The 21,990-nt window shown below is 57.8% G+C and overlaps 3 protein-coding genes across 5 annotated transcripts; 1 reads left to right on the top strand and 2 right to left on the bottom strand.

Moving 5' to 3' along the window:
- On the bottom strand, positions 1 to 4,604 carry LMAN2 (lectin, mannose binding 2). Of its 2 annotated transcripts, none has more exons than XM_062587150.1 (8): positions 4,424 to 4,604; positions 4,219 to 4,337; positions 3,983 to 4,100; positions 3,285 to 3,364; positions 1,740 to 1,901; positions 1,404 to 1,518; positions 971 to 1,090; positions 1 to 286 (listed from the first exon to the last, which is right to left on the bottom strand). In XM_062587150.1, exons 1-8 carry the CDS (start codon positions 4,566 to 4,568, stop codon positions 12 to 14), a joined length of 1,134 nt encoding a protein of 377 aa, XP_062443134.1. In that variant the 5' UTR covers positions 4,569 to 4,604; the 3' UTR covers positions 1 to 11. The 2 variants fall into 2 exon arrangements, with proteins under 2 accessions (XP_062443134.1, XP_062443135.1); XM_062587151.1 differs by lacking the exon at positions 1 to 286 and adding an exon at positions 335 to 616.
- A 1,282-nt stretch (positions 4,605 to 5,886) lies between these two features.
- On the bottom strand, positions 5,887 to 8,301 carry LOC134146893 (ADP-ribosylation factor-like protein 3). The gene is made up of 6 exons (XM_062587505.1): positions 8,284 to 8,301; positions 7,764 to 7,907; positions 7,552 to 7,668; positions 7,359 to 7,409; positions 6,204 to 6,389; positions 5,887 to 6,102 (listed from the first exon to the last, which is right to left on the bottom strand). The coding sequence occupies exons 1-6, from the start codon at positions 8,299 to 8,301 to the stop codon at positions 6,055 to 6,057; spliced, it is 564 nt and encodes a 187-aa protein (XP_062443489.1). The 3' UTR covers positions 5,887 to 6,054.
- A 2,754-nt stretch (positions 8,302 to 11,055) lies between these two features.
- Positions 11,056 to 21,008, top strand: RGS14 (regulator of G protein signaling 14). Of its 2 annotated transcripts, none has more exons than XM_062587192.1 (15): positions 11,056 to 11,222; positions 13,222 to 13,243; positions 14,694 to 14,848; positions 15,226 to 15,318; positions 15,991 to 16,134; positions 16,364 to 16,513; positions 16,684 to 16,804; positions 16,904 to 17,028; positions 17,102 to 17,305; positions 17,428 to 17,504; positions 17,723 to 17,849; positions 18,228 to 18,309; positions 18,524 to 18,582; positions 18,774 to 18,888; positions 19,116 to 21,008. In XM_062587192.1, the coding sequence occupies exons 1-15, from the start codon at positions 11,178 to 11,180 to the stop codon at positions 19,349 to 19,351; spliced, it is 1,755 nt and encodes a 584-aa protein (XP_062443176.1). In that variant the 5' UTR covers positions 11,056 to 11,177; the 3' UTR covers positions 19,352 to 21,008. The 2 variants fall into 2 exon arrangements, with proteins under 2 accessions (XP_062443176.1, XP_062443175.1); XM_062587191.1 differs by having other exon boundaries at positions 11,126 to 11,222; positions 15,991 to 16,041.
- The last annotated feature ends 982 nt before the right edge of the window (positions 21,009 to 21,990 follow it).

The following is a 21,990-nucleotide window of genomic DNA, read 5'->3' as shown; positions in this document are numbered from 1 at the left end:
CCCAGGTGATGTCAGTCCTTTAATGGCCCAGTCACAGCTCCAGCCCTACACCCCGCAGGGCCCCACACAGCCCATCTACAATGACGCCCACTGCTGCTCGCCCCGTCTCGACGCAGCGCAGCAGGTCCTGTCCCCTTGGAAAGGCAGCAGAGGAGATGGGCGCAGTCGTCTCCATGCTGCCTCCAGGCTCCCACCCTCCATCCTGGGAGCAAGGGACATTTCCACAGGAGATACAAGCCCCCGCCGGAGTTGCCCCCCTCAGTCCAGCCCGTTGAACGCCGAGCACCTGGCAGGAGTTACGGCAGAACGGACAGATAAGAAAATACTTCTGATATTTCTCAGAAACAGCTTTTAGAAACCAGTTTTTACAGCTCCCTCTAGAAAAAAAACAAAAAAAAAACAAAACAAAAAAAAAAACAAACACTTTGGGCACAGGCCACAGCCCAGTTCTTCCACTAGTAAAAACGCTTATTCCGCTCCTGGCGTTTCTGGAAGACCACAGCTCCCACCACAGCACACACAATGATGCCCAGCAGCGCACAGAGCAGGAGCAGGAACACCTTCCATCCAGTCAGAGGCCCACTTCGGAAATTTCCTGTTGGGTCATCCACGTTATCTGCATGAACGAGGAAAGTTAAATTGGCCAAACCTCGAGTTCTCCAGGATCGCACCCAGGGAGTCACAGCTCCAATGCCACTGGCATTGCTCCGCCTCACGCTGGCAGAGCAGCTCCTGGGAAAGCCAATGCTGCTACACTGAGAAGGAATAAGGATATCACAGTGCCCAAAATGATGGATCAAAGTTTTCTCTGCAAGGCACATTCTCTTCCACTGCAAAGGCAGCAATTACTGGTTGCCCGTGTGTGACACTGGCAGCCCTACTATCAAATGGAGCTTCCAACAGGCCTTAGAAGAATGCAGACCCGACACCTGAAAACTCCGCATTAGGATTCTGAAGCTTGGAGACTCACCTTTGGGTGACTTAAGGAGGCTGACACTAGGCTCAATCTTGGTCCAGTCAATGTTCTCATCTTCTGGAGGGTGATCCACCATGAGCTGGAATAGCTTCATCGAGATAATGTCATGATTGTCTAGGAAACAACCATCAGCACTAGAGACTGTCAGAGGTCTCGAGAGATGTCCATGCCCTCAGAGGACCCCTAGATCCTCTGCCAGGTCCAGGTCTCCTTCCCCTCTAGCCACCCTCATACCCCAGGTATCAAACTGTAGTTTGAGATGTTCCTCCACTTTCAGTTGCCTCCATTCCCAGACCATGGGTCCCACGGTCAACATGGTTTGAAGAGTCCAGTGGAAAATTCAGGGAAAACAGGCAATCTACTGCATCCATAGTGTTACATTCCAGGCATCAAATGGTATGTATTCCTGTGAGCAAAGCCCACTCACCAGACAAATCTCCAGTGCCAGCAGAAGCCCCAAAGAAGTAGCCAGTAGGCAGCCGGACCCCTGCAATGTCAATGCAGTTCTTCCATTCGTTCTTGTCTTCCACATCTGTCATCACCTATAAGATGCACAATAGGAACATCACATCAAAAAAAGCATACTGCCATCCTGCCCAGCCCACAGCTCTTCTGGAGCTAGAGGTGCAGGAAAAGCAGGCAGCCAAGCCTGGCCAGCTGTTCCCAAGTCACCTACTGACAGGGCAACACTCACCCTCAGAACTGCCCTGCCTAACGTATACAAGATACCTGCAGAAAGCACAGGGCTCCCTCCACAACTCACCGTAAGCCGACCTCTGGAGTAGCGAATTGCCAGAAACGTGTCATGGTTCTGGTTCCGAAGGTCAGCGGTACATCCTGCCAACTCCGTCCAGCGCCCATCCTTACTATGATCATAAGTCAGGGAGCCGTTATTCACCATTGCAGAGATGTACGGGAAGACACGCTGCAGACAAGAAAACATCAGTGCTTTCAGCCTGCAGGAGCCTTCAGGCTGTGGCCCAAGAAGAGTTGCCGTCTCCCTGCCTGGCCAGAAACCTCAGTAAGACCAGAAGCTCAGCAAGGCAACCCCACAGCAAGAGTCACAGCTTTGCCTACGCAGTCCAGTTCAAAGGGCAGAACAAATAAATTAAGGCTCCTTTTCTATGTGAAGCTGCTTCTAAACTGAGTGAGAAACTCTTTCTGTCTGAAGCACGGCTACGTAGCAGAAATAATCCCCATTTGGGGATGAAACTTTGCTGACTTTTATCTGGATGACCTGAACCAAGATCTTCTTAAGTATCCCATGGTTCTCTGTGCTTGACCAAAGCACCCTCAGAAAACAAAAAACCTAACAGTCATCTTCTGAGACCTGGGTCAAACACAATCCTCCCCTAGAATTCATCCCCAACCAAACTCTGTGGTTTGGATCCTCTTATTAACAGAACAGTCATTTGTGATCTTCCATATCCAGCCCCCTTATGGTCCAGGACATTACACAATATTGTATGACCATGGCATTAAGACCCCACCCCAAAAATATCTTGCAGAATAGGCTCAAGACCAGAAAGGGAAGCTAAAAAACAAAGCACAGCGATCTATGCAATCTCACATTAGCAGCATAACCATTGTTTAAGTTATGCCATCACTGGGTTGCAATAGGCCAACTGGAGGCAAGAATTAACCTCTCGTCGAGTACTGAGACAAGAGGGCAATGAGGCAATTTCCCAGGCGTCTCAGGGCTTAAGACAAGCATTGTGTTTTTGGTGCAATAGACTTCATTAACGGTTAGTCTTCTGACTGCACTATAACTAGATCCACACGTACCGGGCCGAACAGAAATAAAAGACCATCAGCACCAACACCTCCTAATGGAACTGAACTGCATTTCTGCCAAGGGGAATTCTGGAGCAAAAAGCCAGCACAGGAGTTTCTCTTTTAGCGACAGATAGGTTGAAAACAGAGAATAGGGCCAGGAACAATCTGGACTGATTAGCCAAAGTACACATAAGTTCAGGAAACAAGGCTTGCACTGAATAAACTACCAGGTGGATTTCTCTAACTTTACTTAGTAGGTGGTGCATAGTTAACATTGGCTCTGCACCAGCTCTCTAAACCAGCAGAAATAAGGTCTTGGAAATGCATCTGAATAGTCAACAACACCAGATGGAACAAGCACCTTACCTTCATTAATGCACATAAATCCTCTTTCCTTTATCAGCTCCCATAAAGGGAGGCACAGCCTCATATAAGGAGAGAGACTTCCTCGGTCCAAACATCAAGAACTCAGAGCGCAAAGCCACAAGGAAGCAGCTTCCACAGCATGGAACAAACTGCCTCAGCTACTCACCTCTGTTGCTTCATCGTTGGGATACGTATCCAGGAAAATAGCCAATCCATGAAAGTTATCCTTGCTGCCAAAGACAGGCCCTGGAACAGGGCAGAACATAGTAAATGGAAAGTTCTCAGAAAAAAATCATGCAAACATACTCCTGCCATCTCTCAGAGAGCCCAAAATTAAGTGAGCACAAGAATAATGCAATCCTTCACTCATGAACTGAAGCATTACTTTGTGAGATCTCAGCGCACTGACATCTCTTCCAACAATACAGCCCCGCCTCACCTCAGGGCGGGCTCTGTTCAGGCAGCAGCTGCATGAGAACCCGGGACACAACACTTGATGAACTGCTGCAAGCAGGTTTCACACAGCCACACTCTCCACAAAACTCACCAGGGAAAACACCAGATACCAGACACTAACAAAATTTCTATTAAAAACAGCTGCACAAATCATTCACTGCAAGGTAAGTCACTGTGCTCAGCTGCTACCAGGGCAACAGGCACAGGATACTCAAGGGTGTGAATCCTGATCTGACAAAAGTATATGGAAGGGAAACCAACATGAGTTCTAGAGAGAAATTTTTCAGGACAGTGGCAGCTCCTAAAGCTGTTCAAGGGCACATGTTAGCGCTGATGAGGCCGTGGCTTAGCGTGACCTGTCAGTGCAGCAACCCTCTCCCATCCCCTCCCTGCCGCTGTGCACTGCACCTGGCATCAGGCGCTCTCGTGTGTACCACAAGGCGAGACCATCCCCATGGAGGTTCTTCTTGCCAGCTCCGTGAATCCTGAAGTGGACATGAAGCTCCCAGTCCTTGAGGAAGCAGGGCTGCGGCAAGAGGTGGCAGGGCAGCGTCAGAGTTGGCCATCTCCCCCAGGGCCTAGGCCGGAGCCAGGCCGCCCCGCGCCCCGGCGGTCTCCCCTCCAGGCCCGCCCTGGGCTCTCACCACGCGGTTCCAGATGGAGCCGTCCCTGCTCCGCTCGTCGGGAGTGAGGCGGACGTACTGGCTGGTCACCATGGTGCTGCCCTGGAAGTCCCACAGCGGCATGGCGGCGGAGCCCGCGCCTGCAGCGGGCACAGAGAGCGCGGCTCAGCGAGCGGCGGCCCGGGACGCCCGGCCCGCCCGCCCTCCCGCCCGGCCCGGCGCTCACCTTGGTACGGCTTCATCAGCGAGTGCTCCCGCTTGAGGTGCTCGCTGTTGCCATCCGTGAGCTCGGCAGGCGCCAGGCGCGGCCCGGCCACCACCAACAGCAGCGGCAGAGCCGCCACCAGCAGCCGACCCGCACCTGCCGCCATCCTCCGCTTCCGTCTTCCGGCGCGCTGCGCCTCGCCGCTTCCGCCGCGGGGCCCAGCCCGGAAACGGCAGCCGGCGCCACCAATGAGCGGCGCTCTCATCAGCACCTTCCCGCCTCCCGCGGATATACGTCACCCCTAGCCGCCAATGACAGAAGGGCCCGTGACCAACGAGAAAAGGCTTCCCGCCACCAGTTGGGCGGGCAGGCGGGAGAAGCGGGGGGCGGGGAGCAGCAGAGCAGCTCCCGGCGTGCATTGCGCGGACGCGGCGGCGCGCGGCATGCCGGGAGCTGTAGTCTCACGGGGGCAAGGTCGCGCGGGAGCGTGCGCGGATCGTGTCGTTTCCCCCCCCCCCCCCCCCCGGCACGTGACCCGCTCGCGCGGCGCAGACGCGCGGCGCCGGCAGCCCGTCGCCATGGCAACGCCACATAACATGGCGGGCGGCGGCGGCCCCGGCCCCCGGGGCGGCAGCGGGGGAGGCAAAGGGCAGAGCTGCCCGGGCAGCGCCGCAGGCAGCACGGAGGCAGCACGGAGGTCGCAGTCAGCTTTATTGGAGCGCCGCCCGCCCGCCGGGCCGCGCTGCAGCGGGCCGCGCTGCGGGCGCGGGGCTGCCGGGCGCGGCAGCAGCTCCGCAGGGCCCCACCTACGTCCAGCCGCCCAGACACTCAGCCTTGGCTGGCCCGTTGGCTGTAGAATTGCGTCTTCCAGCTCTCGAGATGAGGATTTTTTGCCTGGGAAACAGAAGCCGCAGCTGGGATGCGCTTAGGGCAGTGCTGTAGGAAGGTAATCTTGCAGGCTGCTGTCTCTCAGTGGCTGCTGTCTCAGCAGCATGGCTGGGACTGGGGCTGTCACAGGGGAGTGAAAACCCTCCACCAGTGACTGTCCAGCCAGATCCTCTCCTCTTCTTTGTGCATATCCCAGATCTTGTGCACATGCAGTAGTTTCTCTGACGAGTGCAGGATACCGAACCAAGACCTTCTTGAGCCAGGTACTGTGGTGGGGGCAACAACACTTACACCCTACAAGAAAAGAAGGGAACAGATATGATTTAGTGCATGGCATGTGTGAGGGTGCAGTGGTGCCGTGCCTGGTGTATGGTATTTACAACACGGGCAGCGTGTGCACAGCAGCAGCATTTGCAGTGTCTGTGCAGTGTGTGGTAGCAGTGTTGATGGACAAGTCTTGACTGGATTTTCATTTTGGAGATGTGCAAGCCCTTGACAGGTGTGCAATGGGGCACATGCTTCCCTTCACAGTAGTGGTACTGCAGGAGGATTAGAGGGATATAAGGAGTCTGAGCAGCTGAAAAACGGGAGGCAGGGAGAGGAGGGAAGCTGACTGATCAATGAAAAACTGGGTGGGAAAACCCTTCCAAGCATGGTAGTTTGGGGGTCAAGGCCCAGGCAAGCCTTCAGGGGGAGCATAGGGGCAAGAGCTTGACCATGGCTAAGGAATGTGCAGTTTGGTCCAGTCCTGCACTTATCAGCTGTCATTTCTTCCGATTCATGATCTGGCTGGAAATCCAGTTCATCCCATCCTGGAAGGAAGAGAGACAGATGAGAGTGTAGCCCCAAGAGTATCCCATGCCCTTAGCTTCTTTCTCACCTCTGCAGAGCGCACAGGCCCTTGCCTTTCTACCTGCACTCCTTCCCCAGACAGGGCTGAGCAGGACTGGATCTGCCATTCCCGGTCCCGGTAGGTGTGGAGGCTCAGCCCTTCTGCGATTTCAGCTGCAGGTGCTGCAGTCACAAGGTCCTGCTTGTTGGCAAACACCAGAAGCGGGACTCCCATGAGAGATTCCTCCTCAGTGAGCTCTGCCAGCTCCTGTCAAGAGAGAACCATCTCCCAGGAGTGCTGCCCACTGCTGCCCCAGGAAGCCCTCCTCTGTGGAGCTGCCCAAGCTGCTTGCCATTGCCCTAGCTGGCCTGGGCTGCCTGCAGTGGGATGGAACAGCTCACTCCAGCAGAGTGCCTCATTGCCCCAGCTGGTACTGATAACACGCCCAAGGAAGCTGTGAGGTATGCCAGGTATCCCAAGGGAGAGATATGTGCCCCTGAAACTACATCTGCCTTGAAGAGAACCTGGGAGCTGCATTCAGTATTGCCAAAAGGTAAAACACTCCCAGCCCCAAGACCGTCTTGGACTTAGTGCCCCTAGGAAGCCCTGCTGTCAGCCCCATGTTGTCTGGCATACCCAAACCTCTGTTCCAGGCAGCATCTGATGTTGGTACAGCCTAGACTGGTACTCAGAGACTCATCTTCCCCTGCTTGGTTTCATTTCTAGGTTATGTAACTCTGAATTCACTGCTTGAGCTTCAAAGAGTAAATCTTTGCTTTATCATATTGTTAACCTGATGCTAGAGACATGGGAGAACAGGAGTAAGGCCAGTAAACAAGGGGTCGCTCTCACATGCCCTCACTGGGGAGAGGGAGGGTTGGAGGTTGTCTGTCAGTTGCCCCCCTGTCTGGTACCCCTGGGGTATCACACCCAGCTTGGCTAAAATTGAGGGAGCAGGCCAGGCACAGAACAAGGGCCTTGCAGTGGGGCAGATCTGCATGCCAATCCCCTGTAATGCTGAGTAGAGACCCTCACCACAAGCCCTTCCTGTATAGCACTACGGGCAGCTCACCCAGACAGGAGGGACCCCATAGCAGCACTGCTCCATGGTAATGTACAGCCCCCCCCCGCTTCAGTCCTTAGAGAGCAGTAGCACCCCAGTCTGGAGCCCAGGGTTCTGCAGCCACCCCCAGCCCAGCCCCAGGGCTCTGCTGCTCTGGGTCTGGCCCCTCATACCTGCCCCGTCTCCTCGAAGCGCTTCTGGTCTGCACTGTCAATGACATAAATCTGCCACGGGGACAAATGAGACAGTGAGCAGCGAGCTGCACGGCTCCTGCGCCTTCTGCACAGCTCTGCAGGGCTACAGGGCCCCCAGCGCAGAGCACGCAGCTCTCCTGTGCGTGGGACTGCCTGCAGCTGCCCCGCTCACCAGCAGGTCGGTGTTGCCCAGATACTTCCTCCAGTACGGACGGATGGAGCGCTGCCCCCCAATGTCCCAGACATTCAGCTTGAAGCCGTGTGAGTGGACGCTCTTTATATTGAACCCCTGCATAGGGAAGCAAACCCGAGCATCACACAAGGGGAAGGCGGCACCTGCCACCCACCCGCCGTCCGCCGTGTATTGCCCAGAGCAGCACCTACCTGGGTGGGTGTGATGGTGCTGACCTCCTCGGACGCCAGGCATTTCAGCAGCGTGGTCTTTCCAGCATTGTCCAGCCCCAGCAGGACAATACGGAGCTCCTGCTCCGGGGAGCTTTTCAGCTTCTGGATGACAGAGAGCAGCCCCTGGGGGCGAGGGATGCTGGGAGAGCCGTGTGGGGTGCCGGGGTGCTGCAGAGTGCCCTGGTTTCAGAAGGGAGAGCTGAGCATCCTGTTGGCCGTGGGTATCCTGTGTGTGCTGAGCCAGCTCCAGGAGGTGGATCCCAAAGTGTCCAAGCTTAGGATGGCCCCGTGGTGGTTCTGTCCAGCCTCAATCCCCATCCCCTTGGTGTGCTGACCCTACCCCGGGAGCCCTGCCAGTTCTCTTGGGCAGACTGGAGGGACAAGCCCAGGGTGATACCCTGGTCCTGCACTACCAACCTGCCTGGCAGTGGCATGGTGCAGCCAGGAGCTGGTGTCTGGGCACCAACTCCAGAGCAGGTGGGATCTGGATCTCACTTACCTTCTGCACCTCACCCATGGTCTGGAGTCACCACAACCTACAGCAGGCCTGGGGAACTGCCGGGACTTTTCCCCAGGGCCAGTTAGCAGCTGCGTGACTGGCACATGCCACATCCCCGCAGGAGGAAGAGGATTAAAGGTTCCAGAATTAGCTACTGTTTCTCCATTTACCCACAGCATTAAATAATGCCCTCAGCAAATCTCCCAGCCAGCTGTCACCCAGCCATCACCTCTTCCTGCTCACCACCCCCAGGATAAACTGGGCCCCACGGGGTGGGTCACTGGGGCACAGAGCATCCCTCTCCCCATGGCATCATGCTGCATCATGGCCTATGCACACTCAGGGTCATACTTGCTCATGACCAGCTGGCAGACTCAGCCAGCACGGGCGCCAGCATGGCAGGAAGATGTAAGACCCAACAATCAGAGTGTGTCTGTGGGATGGAGCAACACAGCCAGGGTGTAGGTGCTCCTGATACCGACACTGCAGCCTCCAAACGGGGCTGTGTCCCTTTACCCAGTGCACAGAGCTACTTGCTGGTGAGCTGGTTGACGCAGGCCACAGGCACCACCATTTCTCAGTGCACAGAGCTGGCACAACCTCCTGTACAAGGCATGTTGCCACCTTCAGCACATCCCCAGTTCCCATGTCCCACTCAGCTCAAGCAGGAAGAAGTGACACCAGTGCCCTGGGCCTGGCAGAGCACAGCAGTAGTGTGCACTTGGCCGAGACCCCAAAGCCTTGTTGAAATTATCATCAAGAGATGCTGTGAGCAGTGGATGGGGGCAGAAAGAGGGCAGCCAGGGCTGCCGGGCCTTTACCTTCCCTGCCAGCCCTGAGGGCCCCGACTGAGCGTGCTGGGAGACAGCAGGGCTGCAGCCGGGCGTCCTGGGGCCAAACAGGGCAAGCTTGCTGGGACTGGGCTCACCAGGCCCTACACCCCTGCCTGAGTGGCAGGAGGTAATGTTAAGGCATGTCTGGCCGGAGCTGCCCTAGGCCACGTCACCTTCTGCCTATGCTCCCTGCTCTCGTCGAAGAGAAACCACCAGGCTCTGCAGCAGGTCGAGGGCTGGGATGAAGATAGCTGGAGGTCAGAGATGGCACAGGACAAGGGTATGGAGGGACACAAAAGCCCTCACTTTTCCCTAGCAGCATACCCTAGCCCAGCCTGAGCAAGGGACTTGTCCATTTACCGTTTGGATTAATTATGCTAATTAAGCAATTTGTTTGATTCTTGCATCCTGCAGTTCAGTCCTTGGATCAGGTTTCCTCGCAGAGAGGTTATCCTTGTGGTGAGGACCGTGAGTCACGCACTCTTGGTGAGACATTTTTATTTATAACTCCTGCTGCAAAGCCAAGCCAAACAATGCAGTTATGCTCTGACAAAGGGAAGGGAAGCAGCACATTTGCCCCCCGTCTGCGTGGCTCATACATGCTGCAGCAGGGTGCAACAGGGGCAGTAAGAGGCCACAGCCAACCCCTGCTCCCCCCTGCCTGCAGACCATGTCAGGACCGCAGCATGCTAATGCTGCACTGCTTTTGTGCATATTCATGCTGGAAACACTTCATTCTTCTCTGCATAGATCTGCACCCAACTTAATGTTAGGGTTCTGTTTTTGATAGGTTAATCACCTACCTTATGTCCCAGTTATTAGCATTTGCATGAGTAGGTTGCCATGGTGCTCTGCGGTTTATCCTGTAACTGTTAGTTACATATATTTCCTAACAAATATCCTAAAATATCCTTGACTGGTTTGTGGTTGCTGATGAACGTGGAACCTCAACCTAGGAGATGGGCAAAACTGCTTAAGCATCAGTTTGGTGACTCGAAGTTACACGTCCACCGCTCCTCTCTGCCAAGCTCTGCCGGAGCCACAGCATCGCAAGCAGCTTTTCCTCGTGGAGCCTCGTCTGCCGCTGGCCTCCCAGCAAAGCCCTTCCTGCTGTCAGCGGTTCCAGGTGGCAGCCAACACGGCCCGGGGGGCACAGGGCCCCCAGGGGCTATGGGGCTGGCAGGGAGCTGCAAGCCCAGCCGGGTGCCAGGGCTGGCTCTGATCCCCTTCGGCAGCACGAGGCGAATGGTGGGGCACGCTGGGCTGTGCCAGTGCTCCCACCTGCCCAGCCGCCTTCCCTCCCACGTCCTGCCCTGCCCCAGGCATGGCTGATGCTGCTGCTGGTACCTGGGGTACCCTGCAAGTCCCCAGACTGCTGAGACCAGGCAGACTCAGTGCACAGAGCCAGGGGCCAAGGGCTCAGGTGGGGTCGGGCTGTGCAGTGCGACAGCTGGGGCCCCCAGTGCGCACCCCAAGGCCGCGCAGGTGCCAACGGCCAGGGGACTGGAGTGGGGCAGGAGGGAAGGGGACAGGGATGGGGATGGTGCCGAGGCCCGGCTGGTGCCAAAGTGAGGAGGGCAGGCTGGTGCTGGGGCAAGGGGCGTGCATGTTGCCACCTTCAGCACATCCCCAGTTTCCATGTCCCACTCAGCTCAAGCAGGATGAAGTGACACCGGTGCCCTGGGCCTGGCACAGCACAGCAGTGCAAGGGGAGCGCGGTGGTGCTGGGCGAGGGGAGCGCGGTGGTGCCGGGCGAGGGGTGTATGGTGGTGCCGGGCGAGGGGTGCGCGATGGCGCCGGGCGAGGGGAGCGCGGTGGCGGCGGTCAGGCCTGCCCGGCGGTGCCTGCGAGCTGAGCTGCGAGGGAGGGAGCCTCCTCTCCCAGCCCCATTTCGAGCTGTGGTTTTGGTTTCCATAGTGACACTTCCTGTGGCAGCGAAAAGAGGTAGTGGCAGAGCTGCGCGAGGCTGGCAGCGCTGCGCCCTCGCCCCGCGCGGCCGCCGGGGATGCTGCGGGGGCGCAGGCCGCGGCGCTAGCCCGCTCCGGCCCCGGCGCGCCAGGCATGCAGGGCAAGGCCAAGCTGCTGCTGGTCCAGAACGGCCGCATGGTGAGTGGCGCCCGTCCCGCGGGACCCCCGCCTTGCCTGGCCGCCGCGCCGGGGCGCCCCGGCGGGCGGTGCTGTGGGGCGCCCCACGCCGCGGGCATCCCCCGGGAGCTGCCCCAGGCCGGGCGGGCGCTGGCATTCGGGTGCCGGGCGAGCGAGGGCCGCGTGCAGCGGGGGTGGGGCTGGACGGTGCTGGGGCACGGGAGATGCCGCAGGAGCGGATGTAGGGTGTGCGGGGAGGGCTGGGCACAGGTCAGCGCGACGTGGGGCTGAGGTGGGGCCACAGAGCTTAGATCACCAGCAGGCAGGAGTATGTGGGGCTGCAGTAATGGGCAGGGATGTATGGGGCTAAGTAACAGACAAGGATGTATGGGACTGCAGTAATGGGCAGGGATAGGGATGTATGGGGCTCAGTAACAGTAAGGGATGTATGGGGCTGGGGTAATGATCAGGGATGTGTGGGGCTGGGTAACAGGCAAGGATGTGTGGGGGTAGGTAACGGTCAGAGATGTATGGGGCTAGGTAATGGGCAGGGATGTGTGGGGCTGGGATAACAGGCAAGGATGTATGGGGTGGGGGTAATGGGCAGGGATGTATGGGGCTGGGGTAACAGGCAGGGATGTACGGGGCTGTGGTAATGGGCAGGGATGTGTGGGGCTGGTAATGGGCAGGGATGTATGAGGCTGGGGTAACAGGCAGGGATATATGGGGCTGGAGTAACAGGCAGGGATGTGTGGGGCTGGGGTAACAGGCAGGCAGGAATGTATGGTCTGGATAACAGGAAGGTAGGCATGTATGGGACTGGAGTAGCAGGGGCAAGCAGAGACCTATGGGGTGAGGCAACAAGGCAGGCAGGGATATATGGGGCTGCAGTAATGGGCAGTCAGGGATGTATGGAGCTGGGGTGGCAGGGACAGGTGAGGACCTTTGGTAGTGGGGTAATGGGCAGGCAGGGAGACATGCAGCTGGATAACAGAGGTCAGCAGGGCAGGGATGTGTGGGGCTGTACAGCACAGACAGCACAGAAGTGTGTGGGGCGGAGTAAGAGGGATGGACTGGGAAGAGCAGGGAACAGGCAGGATAAGGGTGGGGGGACTGGGGAAATGAACAGGCAGGGTAGGGGTGTGTGGGGCTAGGGTAATGGGCCTGGCAGGGACGGATGGCGTTGGGGTAACAGGGGCAGGCAGGGCTGCGACTGTGGGGCTGGGCAGGAGTCAGGAAGGGCAGGGCAGGCGGGGGTGTGGGGCTGGCCAGCTGAGTCGAGGGCATGGCTTCAGTGTGTCATCAGGCAGTTGCAGGAAGGCGGGCGATGAGAGGCCGGGAGTGCTTTGCTGAGCTTTAGCTCCCCAAGTTGGGCTGTGTGTGCGTGCAAGCTCTGCCCATCTTCTCCGCTCACCGTGGGTCATGGGTACCGCATCCCTGGGGCAGATATCTGGGGCAAACCTTCCCCAGCAGGGGATGCTCCAGGGCACCTTGCCCTGCAACGTCCTGGACTGGGAGCTGTGGCCCAGCCATGGTCTCCGCTCTGGGACCTCTGCCCTTCAGTAGCCACAGGCATCAAGGAGGGAGGGAGCAGGCAGTTTGCCGGCTGAGGGCTGTGGTTCTCTTTCCTTCCCTTCCCTCCCCTCCTCCCCTCCTCTTCCTGTGCTGGGGAGGCTGCTTCTCTCCTCCCCAGGCAGCAGGAGGGTTACATCTGACAGCATCTGCCTTTTCCCAATCTCTGGCCTGACCCCGGGGCAGTAGGCACTCGGGAGGTGAGACAGAGGCTGCAAACACCCACTCCTGCTGGCTGTGCCCCAGAGGAGTCCAGTGCGCTGCCCCTGCTGCGGGCAGCTATCCCAGTGTAGCTAATGCCAGAGCGGTATTTGCTGGCAGCCCAGATCCCTTGCTCCTGAGTCTGAGCTGGGCTTGCTCCAACACTGCCGCCTGCCTGGACACTGCTCTGTTAGGGCTGGCAGACGCTGTTTGTTTTTTCTCACCTCTCCTCTCTCCATTCCTGCAGGGCCCAGCGGTATCGGATGGAGGTAAGGCTGCTCTTTGCTTTGGGATGAGGGTATGGCATCATCTTCAGGGGAGGGGGAGGCTCACAGCTAGCCTGGTGCCAAGGCCCAGCCTGTGTGGAGCTGGACAGAAGCCAGCAGAGAGCCAGGTCCTGTGTCAGCACAGGCCACACTGTGAATGGGTGCACATGCAGCCCCCACCAAGGCCTGTGCCAGGGACTTTCCCTTTCCCCCCATCATTCCTCCCATACAGCCCTGCTGTGCCTGTCCCTCCTTGCCAGCTGCTTGGCTGTGGCTCGTGGATGCTGGAAGCTGAGGTGCTTCCCAGGGGCAAGCAGAACGCAGGTACCAGCCAGCCTGCTGCTCTCCTAGGTGAGGCCGTCTGTCTGTCTGTCTCACTGTGCACTGGAGATCTTAACCAGCCCATGCACGTGTCTTGGCCCCACTGCAGGATCCTTTCAGCACACCATCTCACCAGGTGCTGGTCTTACAACACCGTGGCTAGCAGTTTCCACCCGTGTACACAACACAGCAGAGATTGCAAAGTTGTCAGAGTTGTGCCTTGTTTTGACCAGGACAGGAACTTGCCTGGAGAGCCAGGCAAGGCAAAAAATTGTCTCCTCCTCTCTGCTCAGGAGCATCCAAGACACTGCTCTACTCCTGCCCACTTTGCTGGGATAACCTTTTGTATAACCTTTCTTGTATACCTTTACCTTCTTTTGCAAATGATCCTCTGCTCCCAGATGCTCACCAGAAAAAGCAGTTCAAAAAGTGGTTGGCCCTGGGAATTTCCGTCTTTTTGATGGAGGGACTCCATTTGAATGCACAGTCATTTAGGGTTTCCCCAAGATTTCCTCCGTATTGAGAGCTGGGGTTGGCAATTTGCTTAGCCCACCTCCCACCGGATTTATTTCTCAGCAAGGGCAGAAGGAGTAGAGAAGGCAAGTTCAGGCACAAGTGTGGGGGCAATGCCAGAAAAGGTGCCTCCTCTCATTCTCTGAGCTTTCCTTCCATGTCATGTGCCCCTCATTTCCCCTTCCCTCCTGCTCTCCCTCCCGAGTGTGTGGTGCCTTCCCCACGCATGGGTTTTGTTCCTCTGGGAGATGAGTCACTTGTGGAGTCACTGTGACATCCCTGGGGAGGATGGCAGTGCTGGCGGGGGGGTGTTGTCATGCTGGAAGGTGCCAGCTGTGTCATTGTGGCTCTCTGCTCTTCTGAGGATACTGCTGTGATGCACGGAGCACAGCTCTTCTCTGCACACTCCTTTCTTGAGATCTCACAGGGATCTGATCCACCAGCTCATGTCTGGGATGAACTTGCTGCAGATACTGGGGCTGCTAGTGACATGGGGTGGGGTGGAGGGAGGAGGAGAGGAGGGATGCCCTGTTGGCTGGCTCACTCCAACTTAGCATCCACACAGGAGGGCTCCTGGGCAATTTCCAGACAGGCAGAACTGATCTTTTCTCTGTCTCAGAGTTAAATGCCTCCAGGGCCCGTGGCAGCAACCACAGTGTGAATAGCCTGCCAGGACCACAGACCACATGCAGCTCCACGCAGAAGTCCGTGGTCAGCTGGGCCGAATCCTTCGAGACACTGCTCCAAGATCGTGTGGCTGTCACCTACTTCACCGTGAGTGCCACAGCCCAGACCTCGGTCCTGATCTCATCTGCAGGAGCAGTTCTAGCAATTTGCAATTGAGCCAACACACACTCTTGGTGCCCTGGTGATATTGCTGTCCCTGGGACCCCAGCCCATGTCCTGTGTTGTGTCCAAACCTGGCCACCCCAGAGCTGGCTGTCCCTGCTGTCCTCCCCATTACCCTTCCCGTTTGTGGCTGTGAAGCCAAAGATCCTCACATACTTTGAATACCTTGCCTGGAGCCAGGCTTCCCTCAGGGCATGGCACCAGCATGCTCTGTACTCTCTGCTCTCTTCTCTGCCCACACTGGTTAACTGGCCTGTGAGGAAGCAGTGCCAGCCAGATCAGCAGCCTTCTCTGCCCCACAGGAGTTCCTCAAAAAGGAGTTCAGTGCTGAGAACGTCTACTTCTGGCAGGCATGCGAGCGCTTTCAGCAGATCCCGGCCAGCGACACACAGCAGGTACTGGCTGAGCCTGTATCACACAGCTGCTAGGAGGGATGCGAGCAGCCCCAGGTAGCAGAAGGGCATCCTCGCAGGAGTGGAGGTGGCAGTCATGCCATTATGTCCTTGGGTACTGTGTGCAGGGTGCCCTGCCTCACCAGGACCCTGCGAGGCCTGAGGTGGCATGGGACCCCAACAGATCCCTATTATGGGAGGTCAAGCAGCCTGGGATCTATTTTGGGAGTGACAAGGAGACAGATGCAATGTGCATATGGAAAGCCATAGGCAGGACAGACTGTCCCACAGAGCAGGAAACACTTCTCCACTCCTGATGCAAAAAGATGTTGGAGAGTGCTGCTGCAAGGACAAGGGCTGTGGAAAAGAGATCAAGGGAAAGAGAGTAGACAAGGACCCGGGGGGATACAGCCATGCGACTGTGTGAGGGACGGTTCCTACATCAGGTTGTGCCTTTGGGGAGAGACCAGCATGTTGTGCCCAGAGCCTGGCACTGTAGCAGGGAGGCCAGCTCTGATGGCTACCGTGAATCCCAGGTCCTGGGGCAGTCCCAGCTGTGATTTAGTCCTTCGGTGCTCAGGTAGCATTCAAACTTGATGGGGTGAGCCATGGGCTCCCTACATGGTAGCAGTGAGGAAAGGGCTCTTAGTCCTGGTCTGATCCCTGCTCCCCCAGCTGGCACGGGAGGCCCGGCGGATCTACGACGAGTTCCTCTCCAGCCACTCGGTGAGTCCCGTGAACATTGACAAGCAGGCCTGGATTGGGGAGGACATGCTGGCCACCCCATCCCCGGACATGTTTCGCATCCAGCAGCTCCAGGTGAGACGGCTGCCCTGACCCAGCTCCAGCCCCCTGTGGCTGAGCAGTGCCCCTGCTCTAACCCACGCACTGGATGGGGGCTCTGGGACAGCGCTCCCCTCCCCCCCTCCGAGCTCACCCACCTTCACTGCTGTTGCCAGAGGCTGGGAATTGCCATTTTATGGGGCACTAGACAGAAAGGGCTCGAGGTGAGCAAGTGTCTTGAGCACATTTGTTCCCCCTTTTGCAGATCTTTAACCTGATGAAGTTTGACAGCTACACGCGTTTTGTGAAATCCCCACTCTACCAGGCCTGTTTGAGGGCAGAGAGCCAGGGACAGCCCCTACCAGACCTGCGGCCCCACTCCCGGAGCAGTAGTCCCCCACCCGACCTCAGCAAGGTGAGTTGGGTGGGAAGGGGATGACCTGTCCCTTGGCCTTAAAAAATGGTGCTGGTCCCTTTCCCTGCTGGTAAGTGCAAGACAGCCCCAGGCTGAGGTTGGGTAAGTGGCGAAAGGGAAAGGGCAGCCGTGGATACCCCCACTGAAATCCAAGACACTCTTTGTGCCAGAAGTCAAAGCTGAAGCTGGGCAAATCCCTGCCACTGGGTGTGGAGGCAGCAGGCAGCAACACCAAAAGCAGCCCACGCCGGTCCTTCAGGAAGGGGGAGCGAAGGGAGCCCTCATGGGCAGGTAAGTGCTGCTCTGAGTTGGAGTGGCCATGACCACACCTGGCTGCCTGTCCGCAAAGGGTCCCTGCTGTCCTTGTGACTGCGTATCTATCTCTCCTAGAGGGGGGAGAAGGCAGTGGAAGTGCCATGCTATGGCGGGAGTCCCAGGGCTCTCTGAACTCCTCAGCCAGCCTGGACCTTGGCTTCCTGTCCTCTACCAGCACAACCACCAGTCCCTGGACAGAGGTGAATGTCATTGCACAGGCCCTGCAGCCTAATGCTGCCAGCTGGGCTCATCCTGCCTCTCCTCTCCTTACAGAGCCACCGGAAAAGCCTGGGAGGTACTGAGGCAGAGCCGCAGGCCAAGCCCATGAAGTACTGCTGTGTGTACCTGCCGGACGGCACGGCCTCTCTGGCCTCTGTGCGGCCTGGCCAGTCCATCCGCGACATGCTGGCTGGGATATGTGAGAAGCGTGGCTTCAGCCTTCCTGACATCAAGGTCTATCTGGTGGGGAATGAGCAGGTATGGTCCGCACAGAAAGGAGAGGGGGCTTCTGACAGCTGGGATGATGCTGTGCAGACCTTCTCTAGGCCGGGACTGAGCACTGCCCGTGGGCTATGTCCTGATAGCTTTGGTTCTTCCAGAAACCGCTGGTGCTGGACCAGGAGTGCTCTGTATTGGCAGACCAGGAGGTGAAGCTGGAGAACAGGATAAGTTTTGAGTGAGTATGAGCTTTGGGATGGGTGCTGTTGCCCATATGTGTCCAGTCTGCATCATGCACAGGACCCTGACGTCCCCACTGTGCCCCAGTCCCAACCCCCTGAGCAGGCCCAAACACCCTGGCTATGCCCCTCTGTGTCCTGCCTAGCTCATCTGTCCTGGCTCACCTCAGCCTGCTCCATGTGCTGCCTGCAGACAGCATCTTCTGCCTCTCTGCAGGCTGGTAATTTCCTCCCTCAATAAGACCATCCGCATCACAGCAAAGTCAACCAAGCGCATCCGGGAAGCACTGCAGCCTGTGCTGGGGAAATACGGGGTGAACGTGGAGCTGGTGCTGCTGCGGCGGGTGAGATCTCTCCCCATTCTGAGCACGGTCCCTGTGTCTTGCAGCTAAGATGCTATGTTGGGGTGCTGGTAGAGGTCCCTGTGCTTAGGGCTTGGGCCAGGGGCTGGCTGCTCTTCCTGGCCACAGTGGTGAGGACCAAGGTGGTAGGGAGCAGCGATCCATGTTAGAGGTGAGCTGCAATTTTGCAGAGTCTTTGAAATGGGCTGTGGCACCCAGCAGTGGTCTGGGAGGGACTGAGCCAGATGTGCTCTGTGCTGTACAGCACATAAACCCTGACCTGGTCAGAGGTCCCGTGGTCTTACAGGCCCCTAGACTAGCTACCTTTGCCAAGTGCCATACCACAATGAGCATGACGCTGGTTGACTCTTCCTGCTGCAGCAAGGCGAGCCTGGGGCCCTGGACCTGGAGAAGCTGGTTAGCACAGTGGCTGCTCAGAAACTTGTCCTGGAAACACCAGCAGGTAACATCTGGGTAGACACTGGAGCCTCCCTGTGGCCCTGGCTGGCCAAGAGCCATGTTCCCAGCCTGTTCTGCAAAATCCCATGAGGGACCAGGCTGCTTCCTGCTGGCCATGATTCCTGCTCCCTGGGATGGGTTCTGTGTTGTTGTGGGCTCTCCAGGACTGGGACACTGGCACAAGGTGTTTCTGGGCCTCACTGTTCTTTGTATTGCAGATGCAAAAGTGATGGATAGTGCTGAGGCTGCAGCTGCCCCCTCCCCACTCCAGAGCGAGGTGAGTCCAGAGCCGGTGCCCCACTGCCCTGGTCAGAAATGGGAGATTCCCCAGGCTGCTGTCCTTGTCCATGTGGACAGTGTGCTCTGCTGTGCCCCTTGCAAGTGCCATGGGGGTGCTGAGGCAGGAACCAGGCCTGGGGGAGCCCTGCTTTCTTGTCCCATCTCTAAACCATGGGCTGCTCATCACAGGAGGGAAGCCCGACAGGAACAGAGGCTGACACACTGTGGGAGATGCCCTCCTCCTTCTCCAGGCCCCGGTCATCAGCTGCTACAAACATGAACCGGCGCACGTACGACCTGGAAGGTGAGACCTGGTGCATCCTAAACCTGAGGGACTGGGGAAAAACATGGGCTGAGGGAAGAAGGGCTCCTGGTATGCCGAAGGTGGGCACGGGGTCCTGTGGGTGCTGTGGGAATGCAGGCTCCCGTGGAGCAGAGATGTGTACGTGAGATGTGTTCATGTCAGATGGAGAGGGCTGCTGAGGGATTGGGATGTGCAGGGCTTGTCTGAGTGACCTGCTCTTCCCCCAGGGCTGGTGGAGCTGCTGAATCGTGCCCAGAGCTGCAGGGCCAACGACCAGCGTGGGCTACTCTCCAAGGAGGACTTGGTCCTGCCTGATTTCCTCCAGCTCCCAGGGCAGAATGACAGAGCCTGTGAGGGGTCAGATCAGCCATGCAACCCTCATGCAGGCTCCAAAGGAGATGGCCAGCCTCAATCCACAGAGCCAACACCAGCTCAACCGCCAGCTGACTACGAGCCCCGCTGAGTCCTGCTGCACGTCTGCACCCAGCACGTGGTACCCCCAGGCCATGGCAGGGTCCAACACAGGGCCTGACCAGCCCCTGCCCTGCACTGCTGGCACTGCCTGGACCGCAGATTCGTCCACGTCCTGTCCCAAACTGTCGTGTCGTGTTGCCGTGAGTGGTTGAGCAGCTGCCATGCCTCTCAGTGGGGGTCACATCCTGGTGCACGTCAAGGGAGTCTTGTACATAGTTCCAACCCCATTACAAAGCACTTTGCAATGTCCCATGCACAGCTGGCACTGTTCTGCCCAGTGCTTCTGCCTCCTCTGCCTGGTGCAGAGATTCCCATGGGCAAATCCTACCCATGCCAGGGTGGCACAGCCCTATTGACTATCTAAAGGGTGTGAGGGATGGGGAGGATACAGATGGATAAGGTGGCAAGGCAGGGACCAGCCCTGTACCCCAGTGCAGTGGGCAGGCAGAGTCGGGAGAACGTGCAGAGCTAAGGGATGGGTCAGGCCACTGTCCCAGCAGGAATATGGGGAATATACCTTACTTGTTGAGGGCTTATTAGCCCTGTGGGCTTATCTTTTAAGGGATTGTGGCTACCTAGCTCCTTGGAGAGCATGTTGTGCTGGCCTGTGCCTGAAGGTCACCGCAGCACTGGACAGGTTGTTACCGTCTGTTTTGCATGAGTGTGACTTGGCCTGACTGCACCAGGCTCAACACAGTCCAGAGGCAGGACTCTGCCTCTGAACTTGCTGTACAGCAGATGGACAGTAGCAACAGCAATAGCACTGCTGTTGTAGAGCAGGGCGTCCAGGCACGGTTCCTGCCCTCTTGGCTGAGAGAATTGTCAGCTTGTTGTCTGCCAGGTTCACCAGGTTCATGCCCTGTGCAGACAGAGGCAGAGCCAACAATGTATCCCAAAGGACCCTGCCTCCTCCCTGCAGCGAGAACCTGCACAGGAGGGTACAGAAACGACTCACAGGCTGCAAATGCCTGCAGGTCCCCTGCCCTGGGCTCCTTGCTGGAGTCCTGGGCACTCAGCCCTTTGGAACAGGCCTTCATGGTGCTGTGAGATGGGGACTGGGTGCTGGAAGGTGCCAGATAAATGCAGCACCCTCTGAGTGCTGAGCACCTCAGACTGGCCTGCATGGTGCTCTGGGACAAACTGGATGCCTGGCCTCCCTGGTGGGACTTCCCTCCTGCCTCGTGGCTGTGCTGCACAGGCTGCAGCAGATGGTAACCTTGATCCCGGCTCTGCCAGACCTGGCCATGCCCTTCAAATCCCTCTCCTAGGCATCTCCATGTCCCCAGAGGTCCCTACCCCATGGGGACATCTGCCAAGTCTGTGGCAGAGACAGAGTCTCTCCACCAGCAGCGTGGGAGATCCCTCTATCATCCACGCATGCTGGGCCCTTTCTGGCCCCAGGCATGCCCTGCTGTGCCCGGGGTCACTGCCCTGCCATGACCACACTGCCAGAGGTAAGGGGGTGGCCCCAGGCCTCCCTGCCTCCGGTCCACCCCAGAGCCCACCCCAGGGCAGGTCCAGGGGCAGGGGGCACAGCTGTCCAAATCTGGCCCCACACTGCCCCATGGCTGGCTGCAGCCCTGTGGCCTGATTCAGAGCCATCGTGTGTCTCTGTGGTCCTGCTCAGTTCTGTCTGTGGTGTGAAACCGAGCGGAATAAAAAGAGCATTGCCTGGAAGAGCTTCCCTCTCCTTCCTTATCCTCTGAGGCCACAGTGAGCCCATTTGTGCCTAGGTCTCGGCCCTCAGAGCACCGGCTGCCTCAAGGCTGGTCCTTCACTGAAGGGAGCTATCTTCTGCCCAGGCCAGGACCGCCTTGAAGGCAGGAGTCCAGCAGGTTCTGCCTCACCATGTGGGACCCACCTCCCTCCAGCATTGAGAAGGAAGTGGAGGGGCCAAAATGCTGGCCTGGTCGCTATGTGGAGACTTTGGCAGCCCCTGGGAGGCAAGAGTTCTGCACTTGGTGGGTCCAATGGCAGCTCTCAGGGAGGCCATCTGGGGCTTTGGCTGGCTGTAACACCCCCCCCCCAACACCACAAAGCCCCACTGGGAGTGGGGTAGGGATGGAGCCCACTCAGGGCCCAGCATCCATGCCTGGAAGTTGGTGGTGGCTCCCTGGGCAGCTGGGGCCTCAGGCAGTGCCAGGAGCTTGTTTTTCTGGCAAAGCTGGTGCTGCAGGGAAACTGTGGGGCTGGTATGGCCAAGGACTTCAGCACCAACCCTGTCAATGAGTGACCGTGGGAGCTGCCCAGGCCCTACCAGGTTAATGATTGTGGGTGCAACTGGGCAGCAGCTACTGCAACAGGCAGTGCTGGTCAAAAGCCCTTTGGGGTACAGGGCAAATGCGGACAGCCACCTCCACTCCACCAGCAGAGCCTCCCACGCGGTGCAGCCTGGCACCGGCAGGGTACTACTACCAAACTCCGCATGCTGGTCTGGGCAGTCCAGCTAGCTGCTGTGAGAAGGCCTTGTGCTAGGCCAGAGGTGGCACTGCCTGCACCACAGGCCAGAAGGGACCCTCTCGACCACCCAGTGCCCCTAGAGAGGCAGGACATCTTCCATACATTGGCTTGTCCCAGGTGTTTGACTATATCAGCCGAGATGATAACCTGGTCAAGGCTCATTTATTA

The sequence above is a fragment of the Rhea pennata genome, chromosome 14, assembly GCF_028389875.1.
Source record: "Rhea pennata isolate bPtePen1 chromosome 14, bPtePen1.pri, whole genome shotgun sequence".
Lineage (NCBI taxonomy): Eukaryota > Metazoa > Chordata > Aves > Rheiformes > Rheidae > Rhea > Rhea pennata.
Note: the sequence above shows the minus strand (reverse complement) of the source record. Positions and strands in the feature narration are given on the sequence as shown.

Excerpts from the sequence above, each read along its gene's own strand:
- LMAN2 (XM_062587150.1), bottom strand. The coding sequence starts at position 4,568 with ATGGCGGCAGGTGCGGGTCGGCTGCTGGTGGCGGCTCTGCCGCTGCTG. Across the intron at positions 4,101-4,218 it reads GCTCCATCTGGAACCGCGTG|CCCTGCTTCCTCAAGGACTG; the intron begins GTGAGAGCCCAG and ends CTCTTGCCGCAG. Across the intron at positions 1,519-1,739 it reads ACTCCAGAGGTCGGCTTACG|GTGATGACAGATGTGGAAGA; the intron begins GTGAGTTGTGGA and ends TGCATCTTATAG.
- LOC134146893 (XM_062587505.1), bottom strand. Across the intron at positions 7,669-7,763 it reads GCACCATCACACCCACCCAG|GGGTTCAATATAAAGAGCGT; the intron begins GTAGGTGCTGCT and ends TTCCCTATGCAG. Across the intron at positions 7,410-7,551 it reads TGGGCAACACCGACCTGCTG|ATTTATGTCATTGACAGTGC; the intron begins GTGAGCGGGGCA and ends TCCCCGTGGCAG.
- RGS14 (XM_062587192.1), top strand. The coding sequence starts at position 11,178 with ATGCAGGGCAAGGCCAAGCTGCTGCTGGTCCAGAACGGCCGCATG. Across the intron at positions 14,849-15,225 it reads TGGCTGTCACCTACTTCACC|GAGTTCCTCAAAAAGGAGTT; the intron begins GTGAGTGCCACA and ends TCTGCCCCACAG. Across the intron at positions 17,306-17,427 it reads ATCTGGTGGGGAATGAGCAG|AAACCGCTGGTGCTGGACCA; the intron begins GTATGGTCCGCA and ends TGGTTCTTCCAG.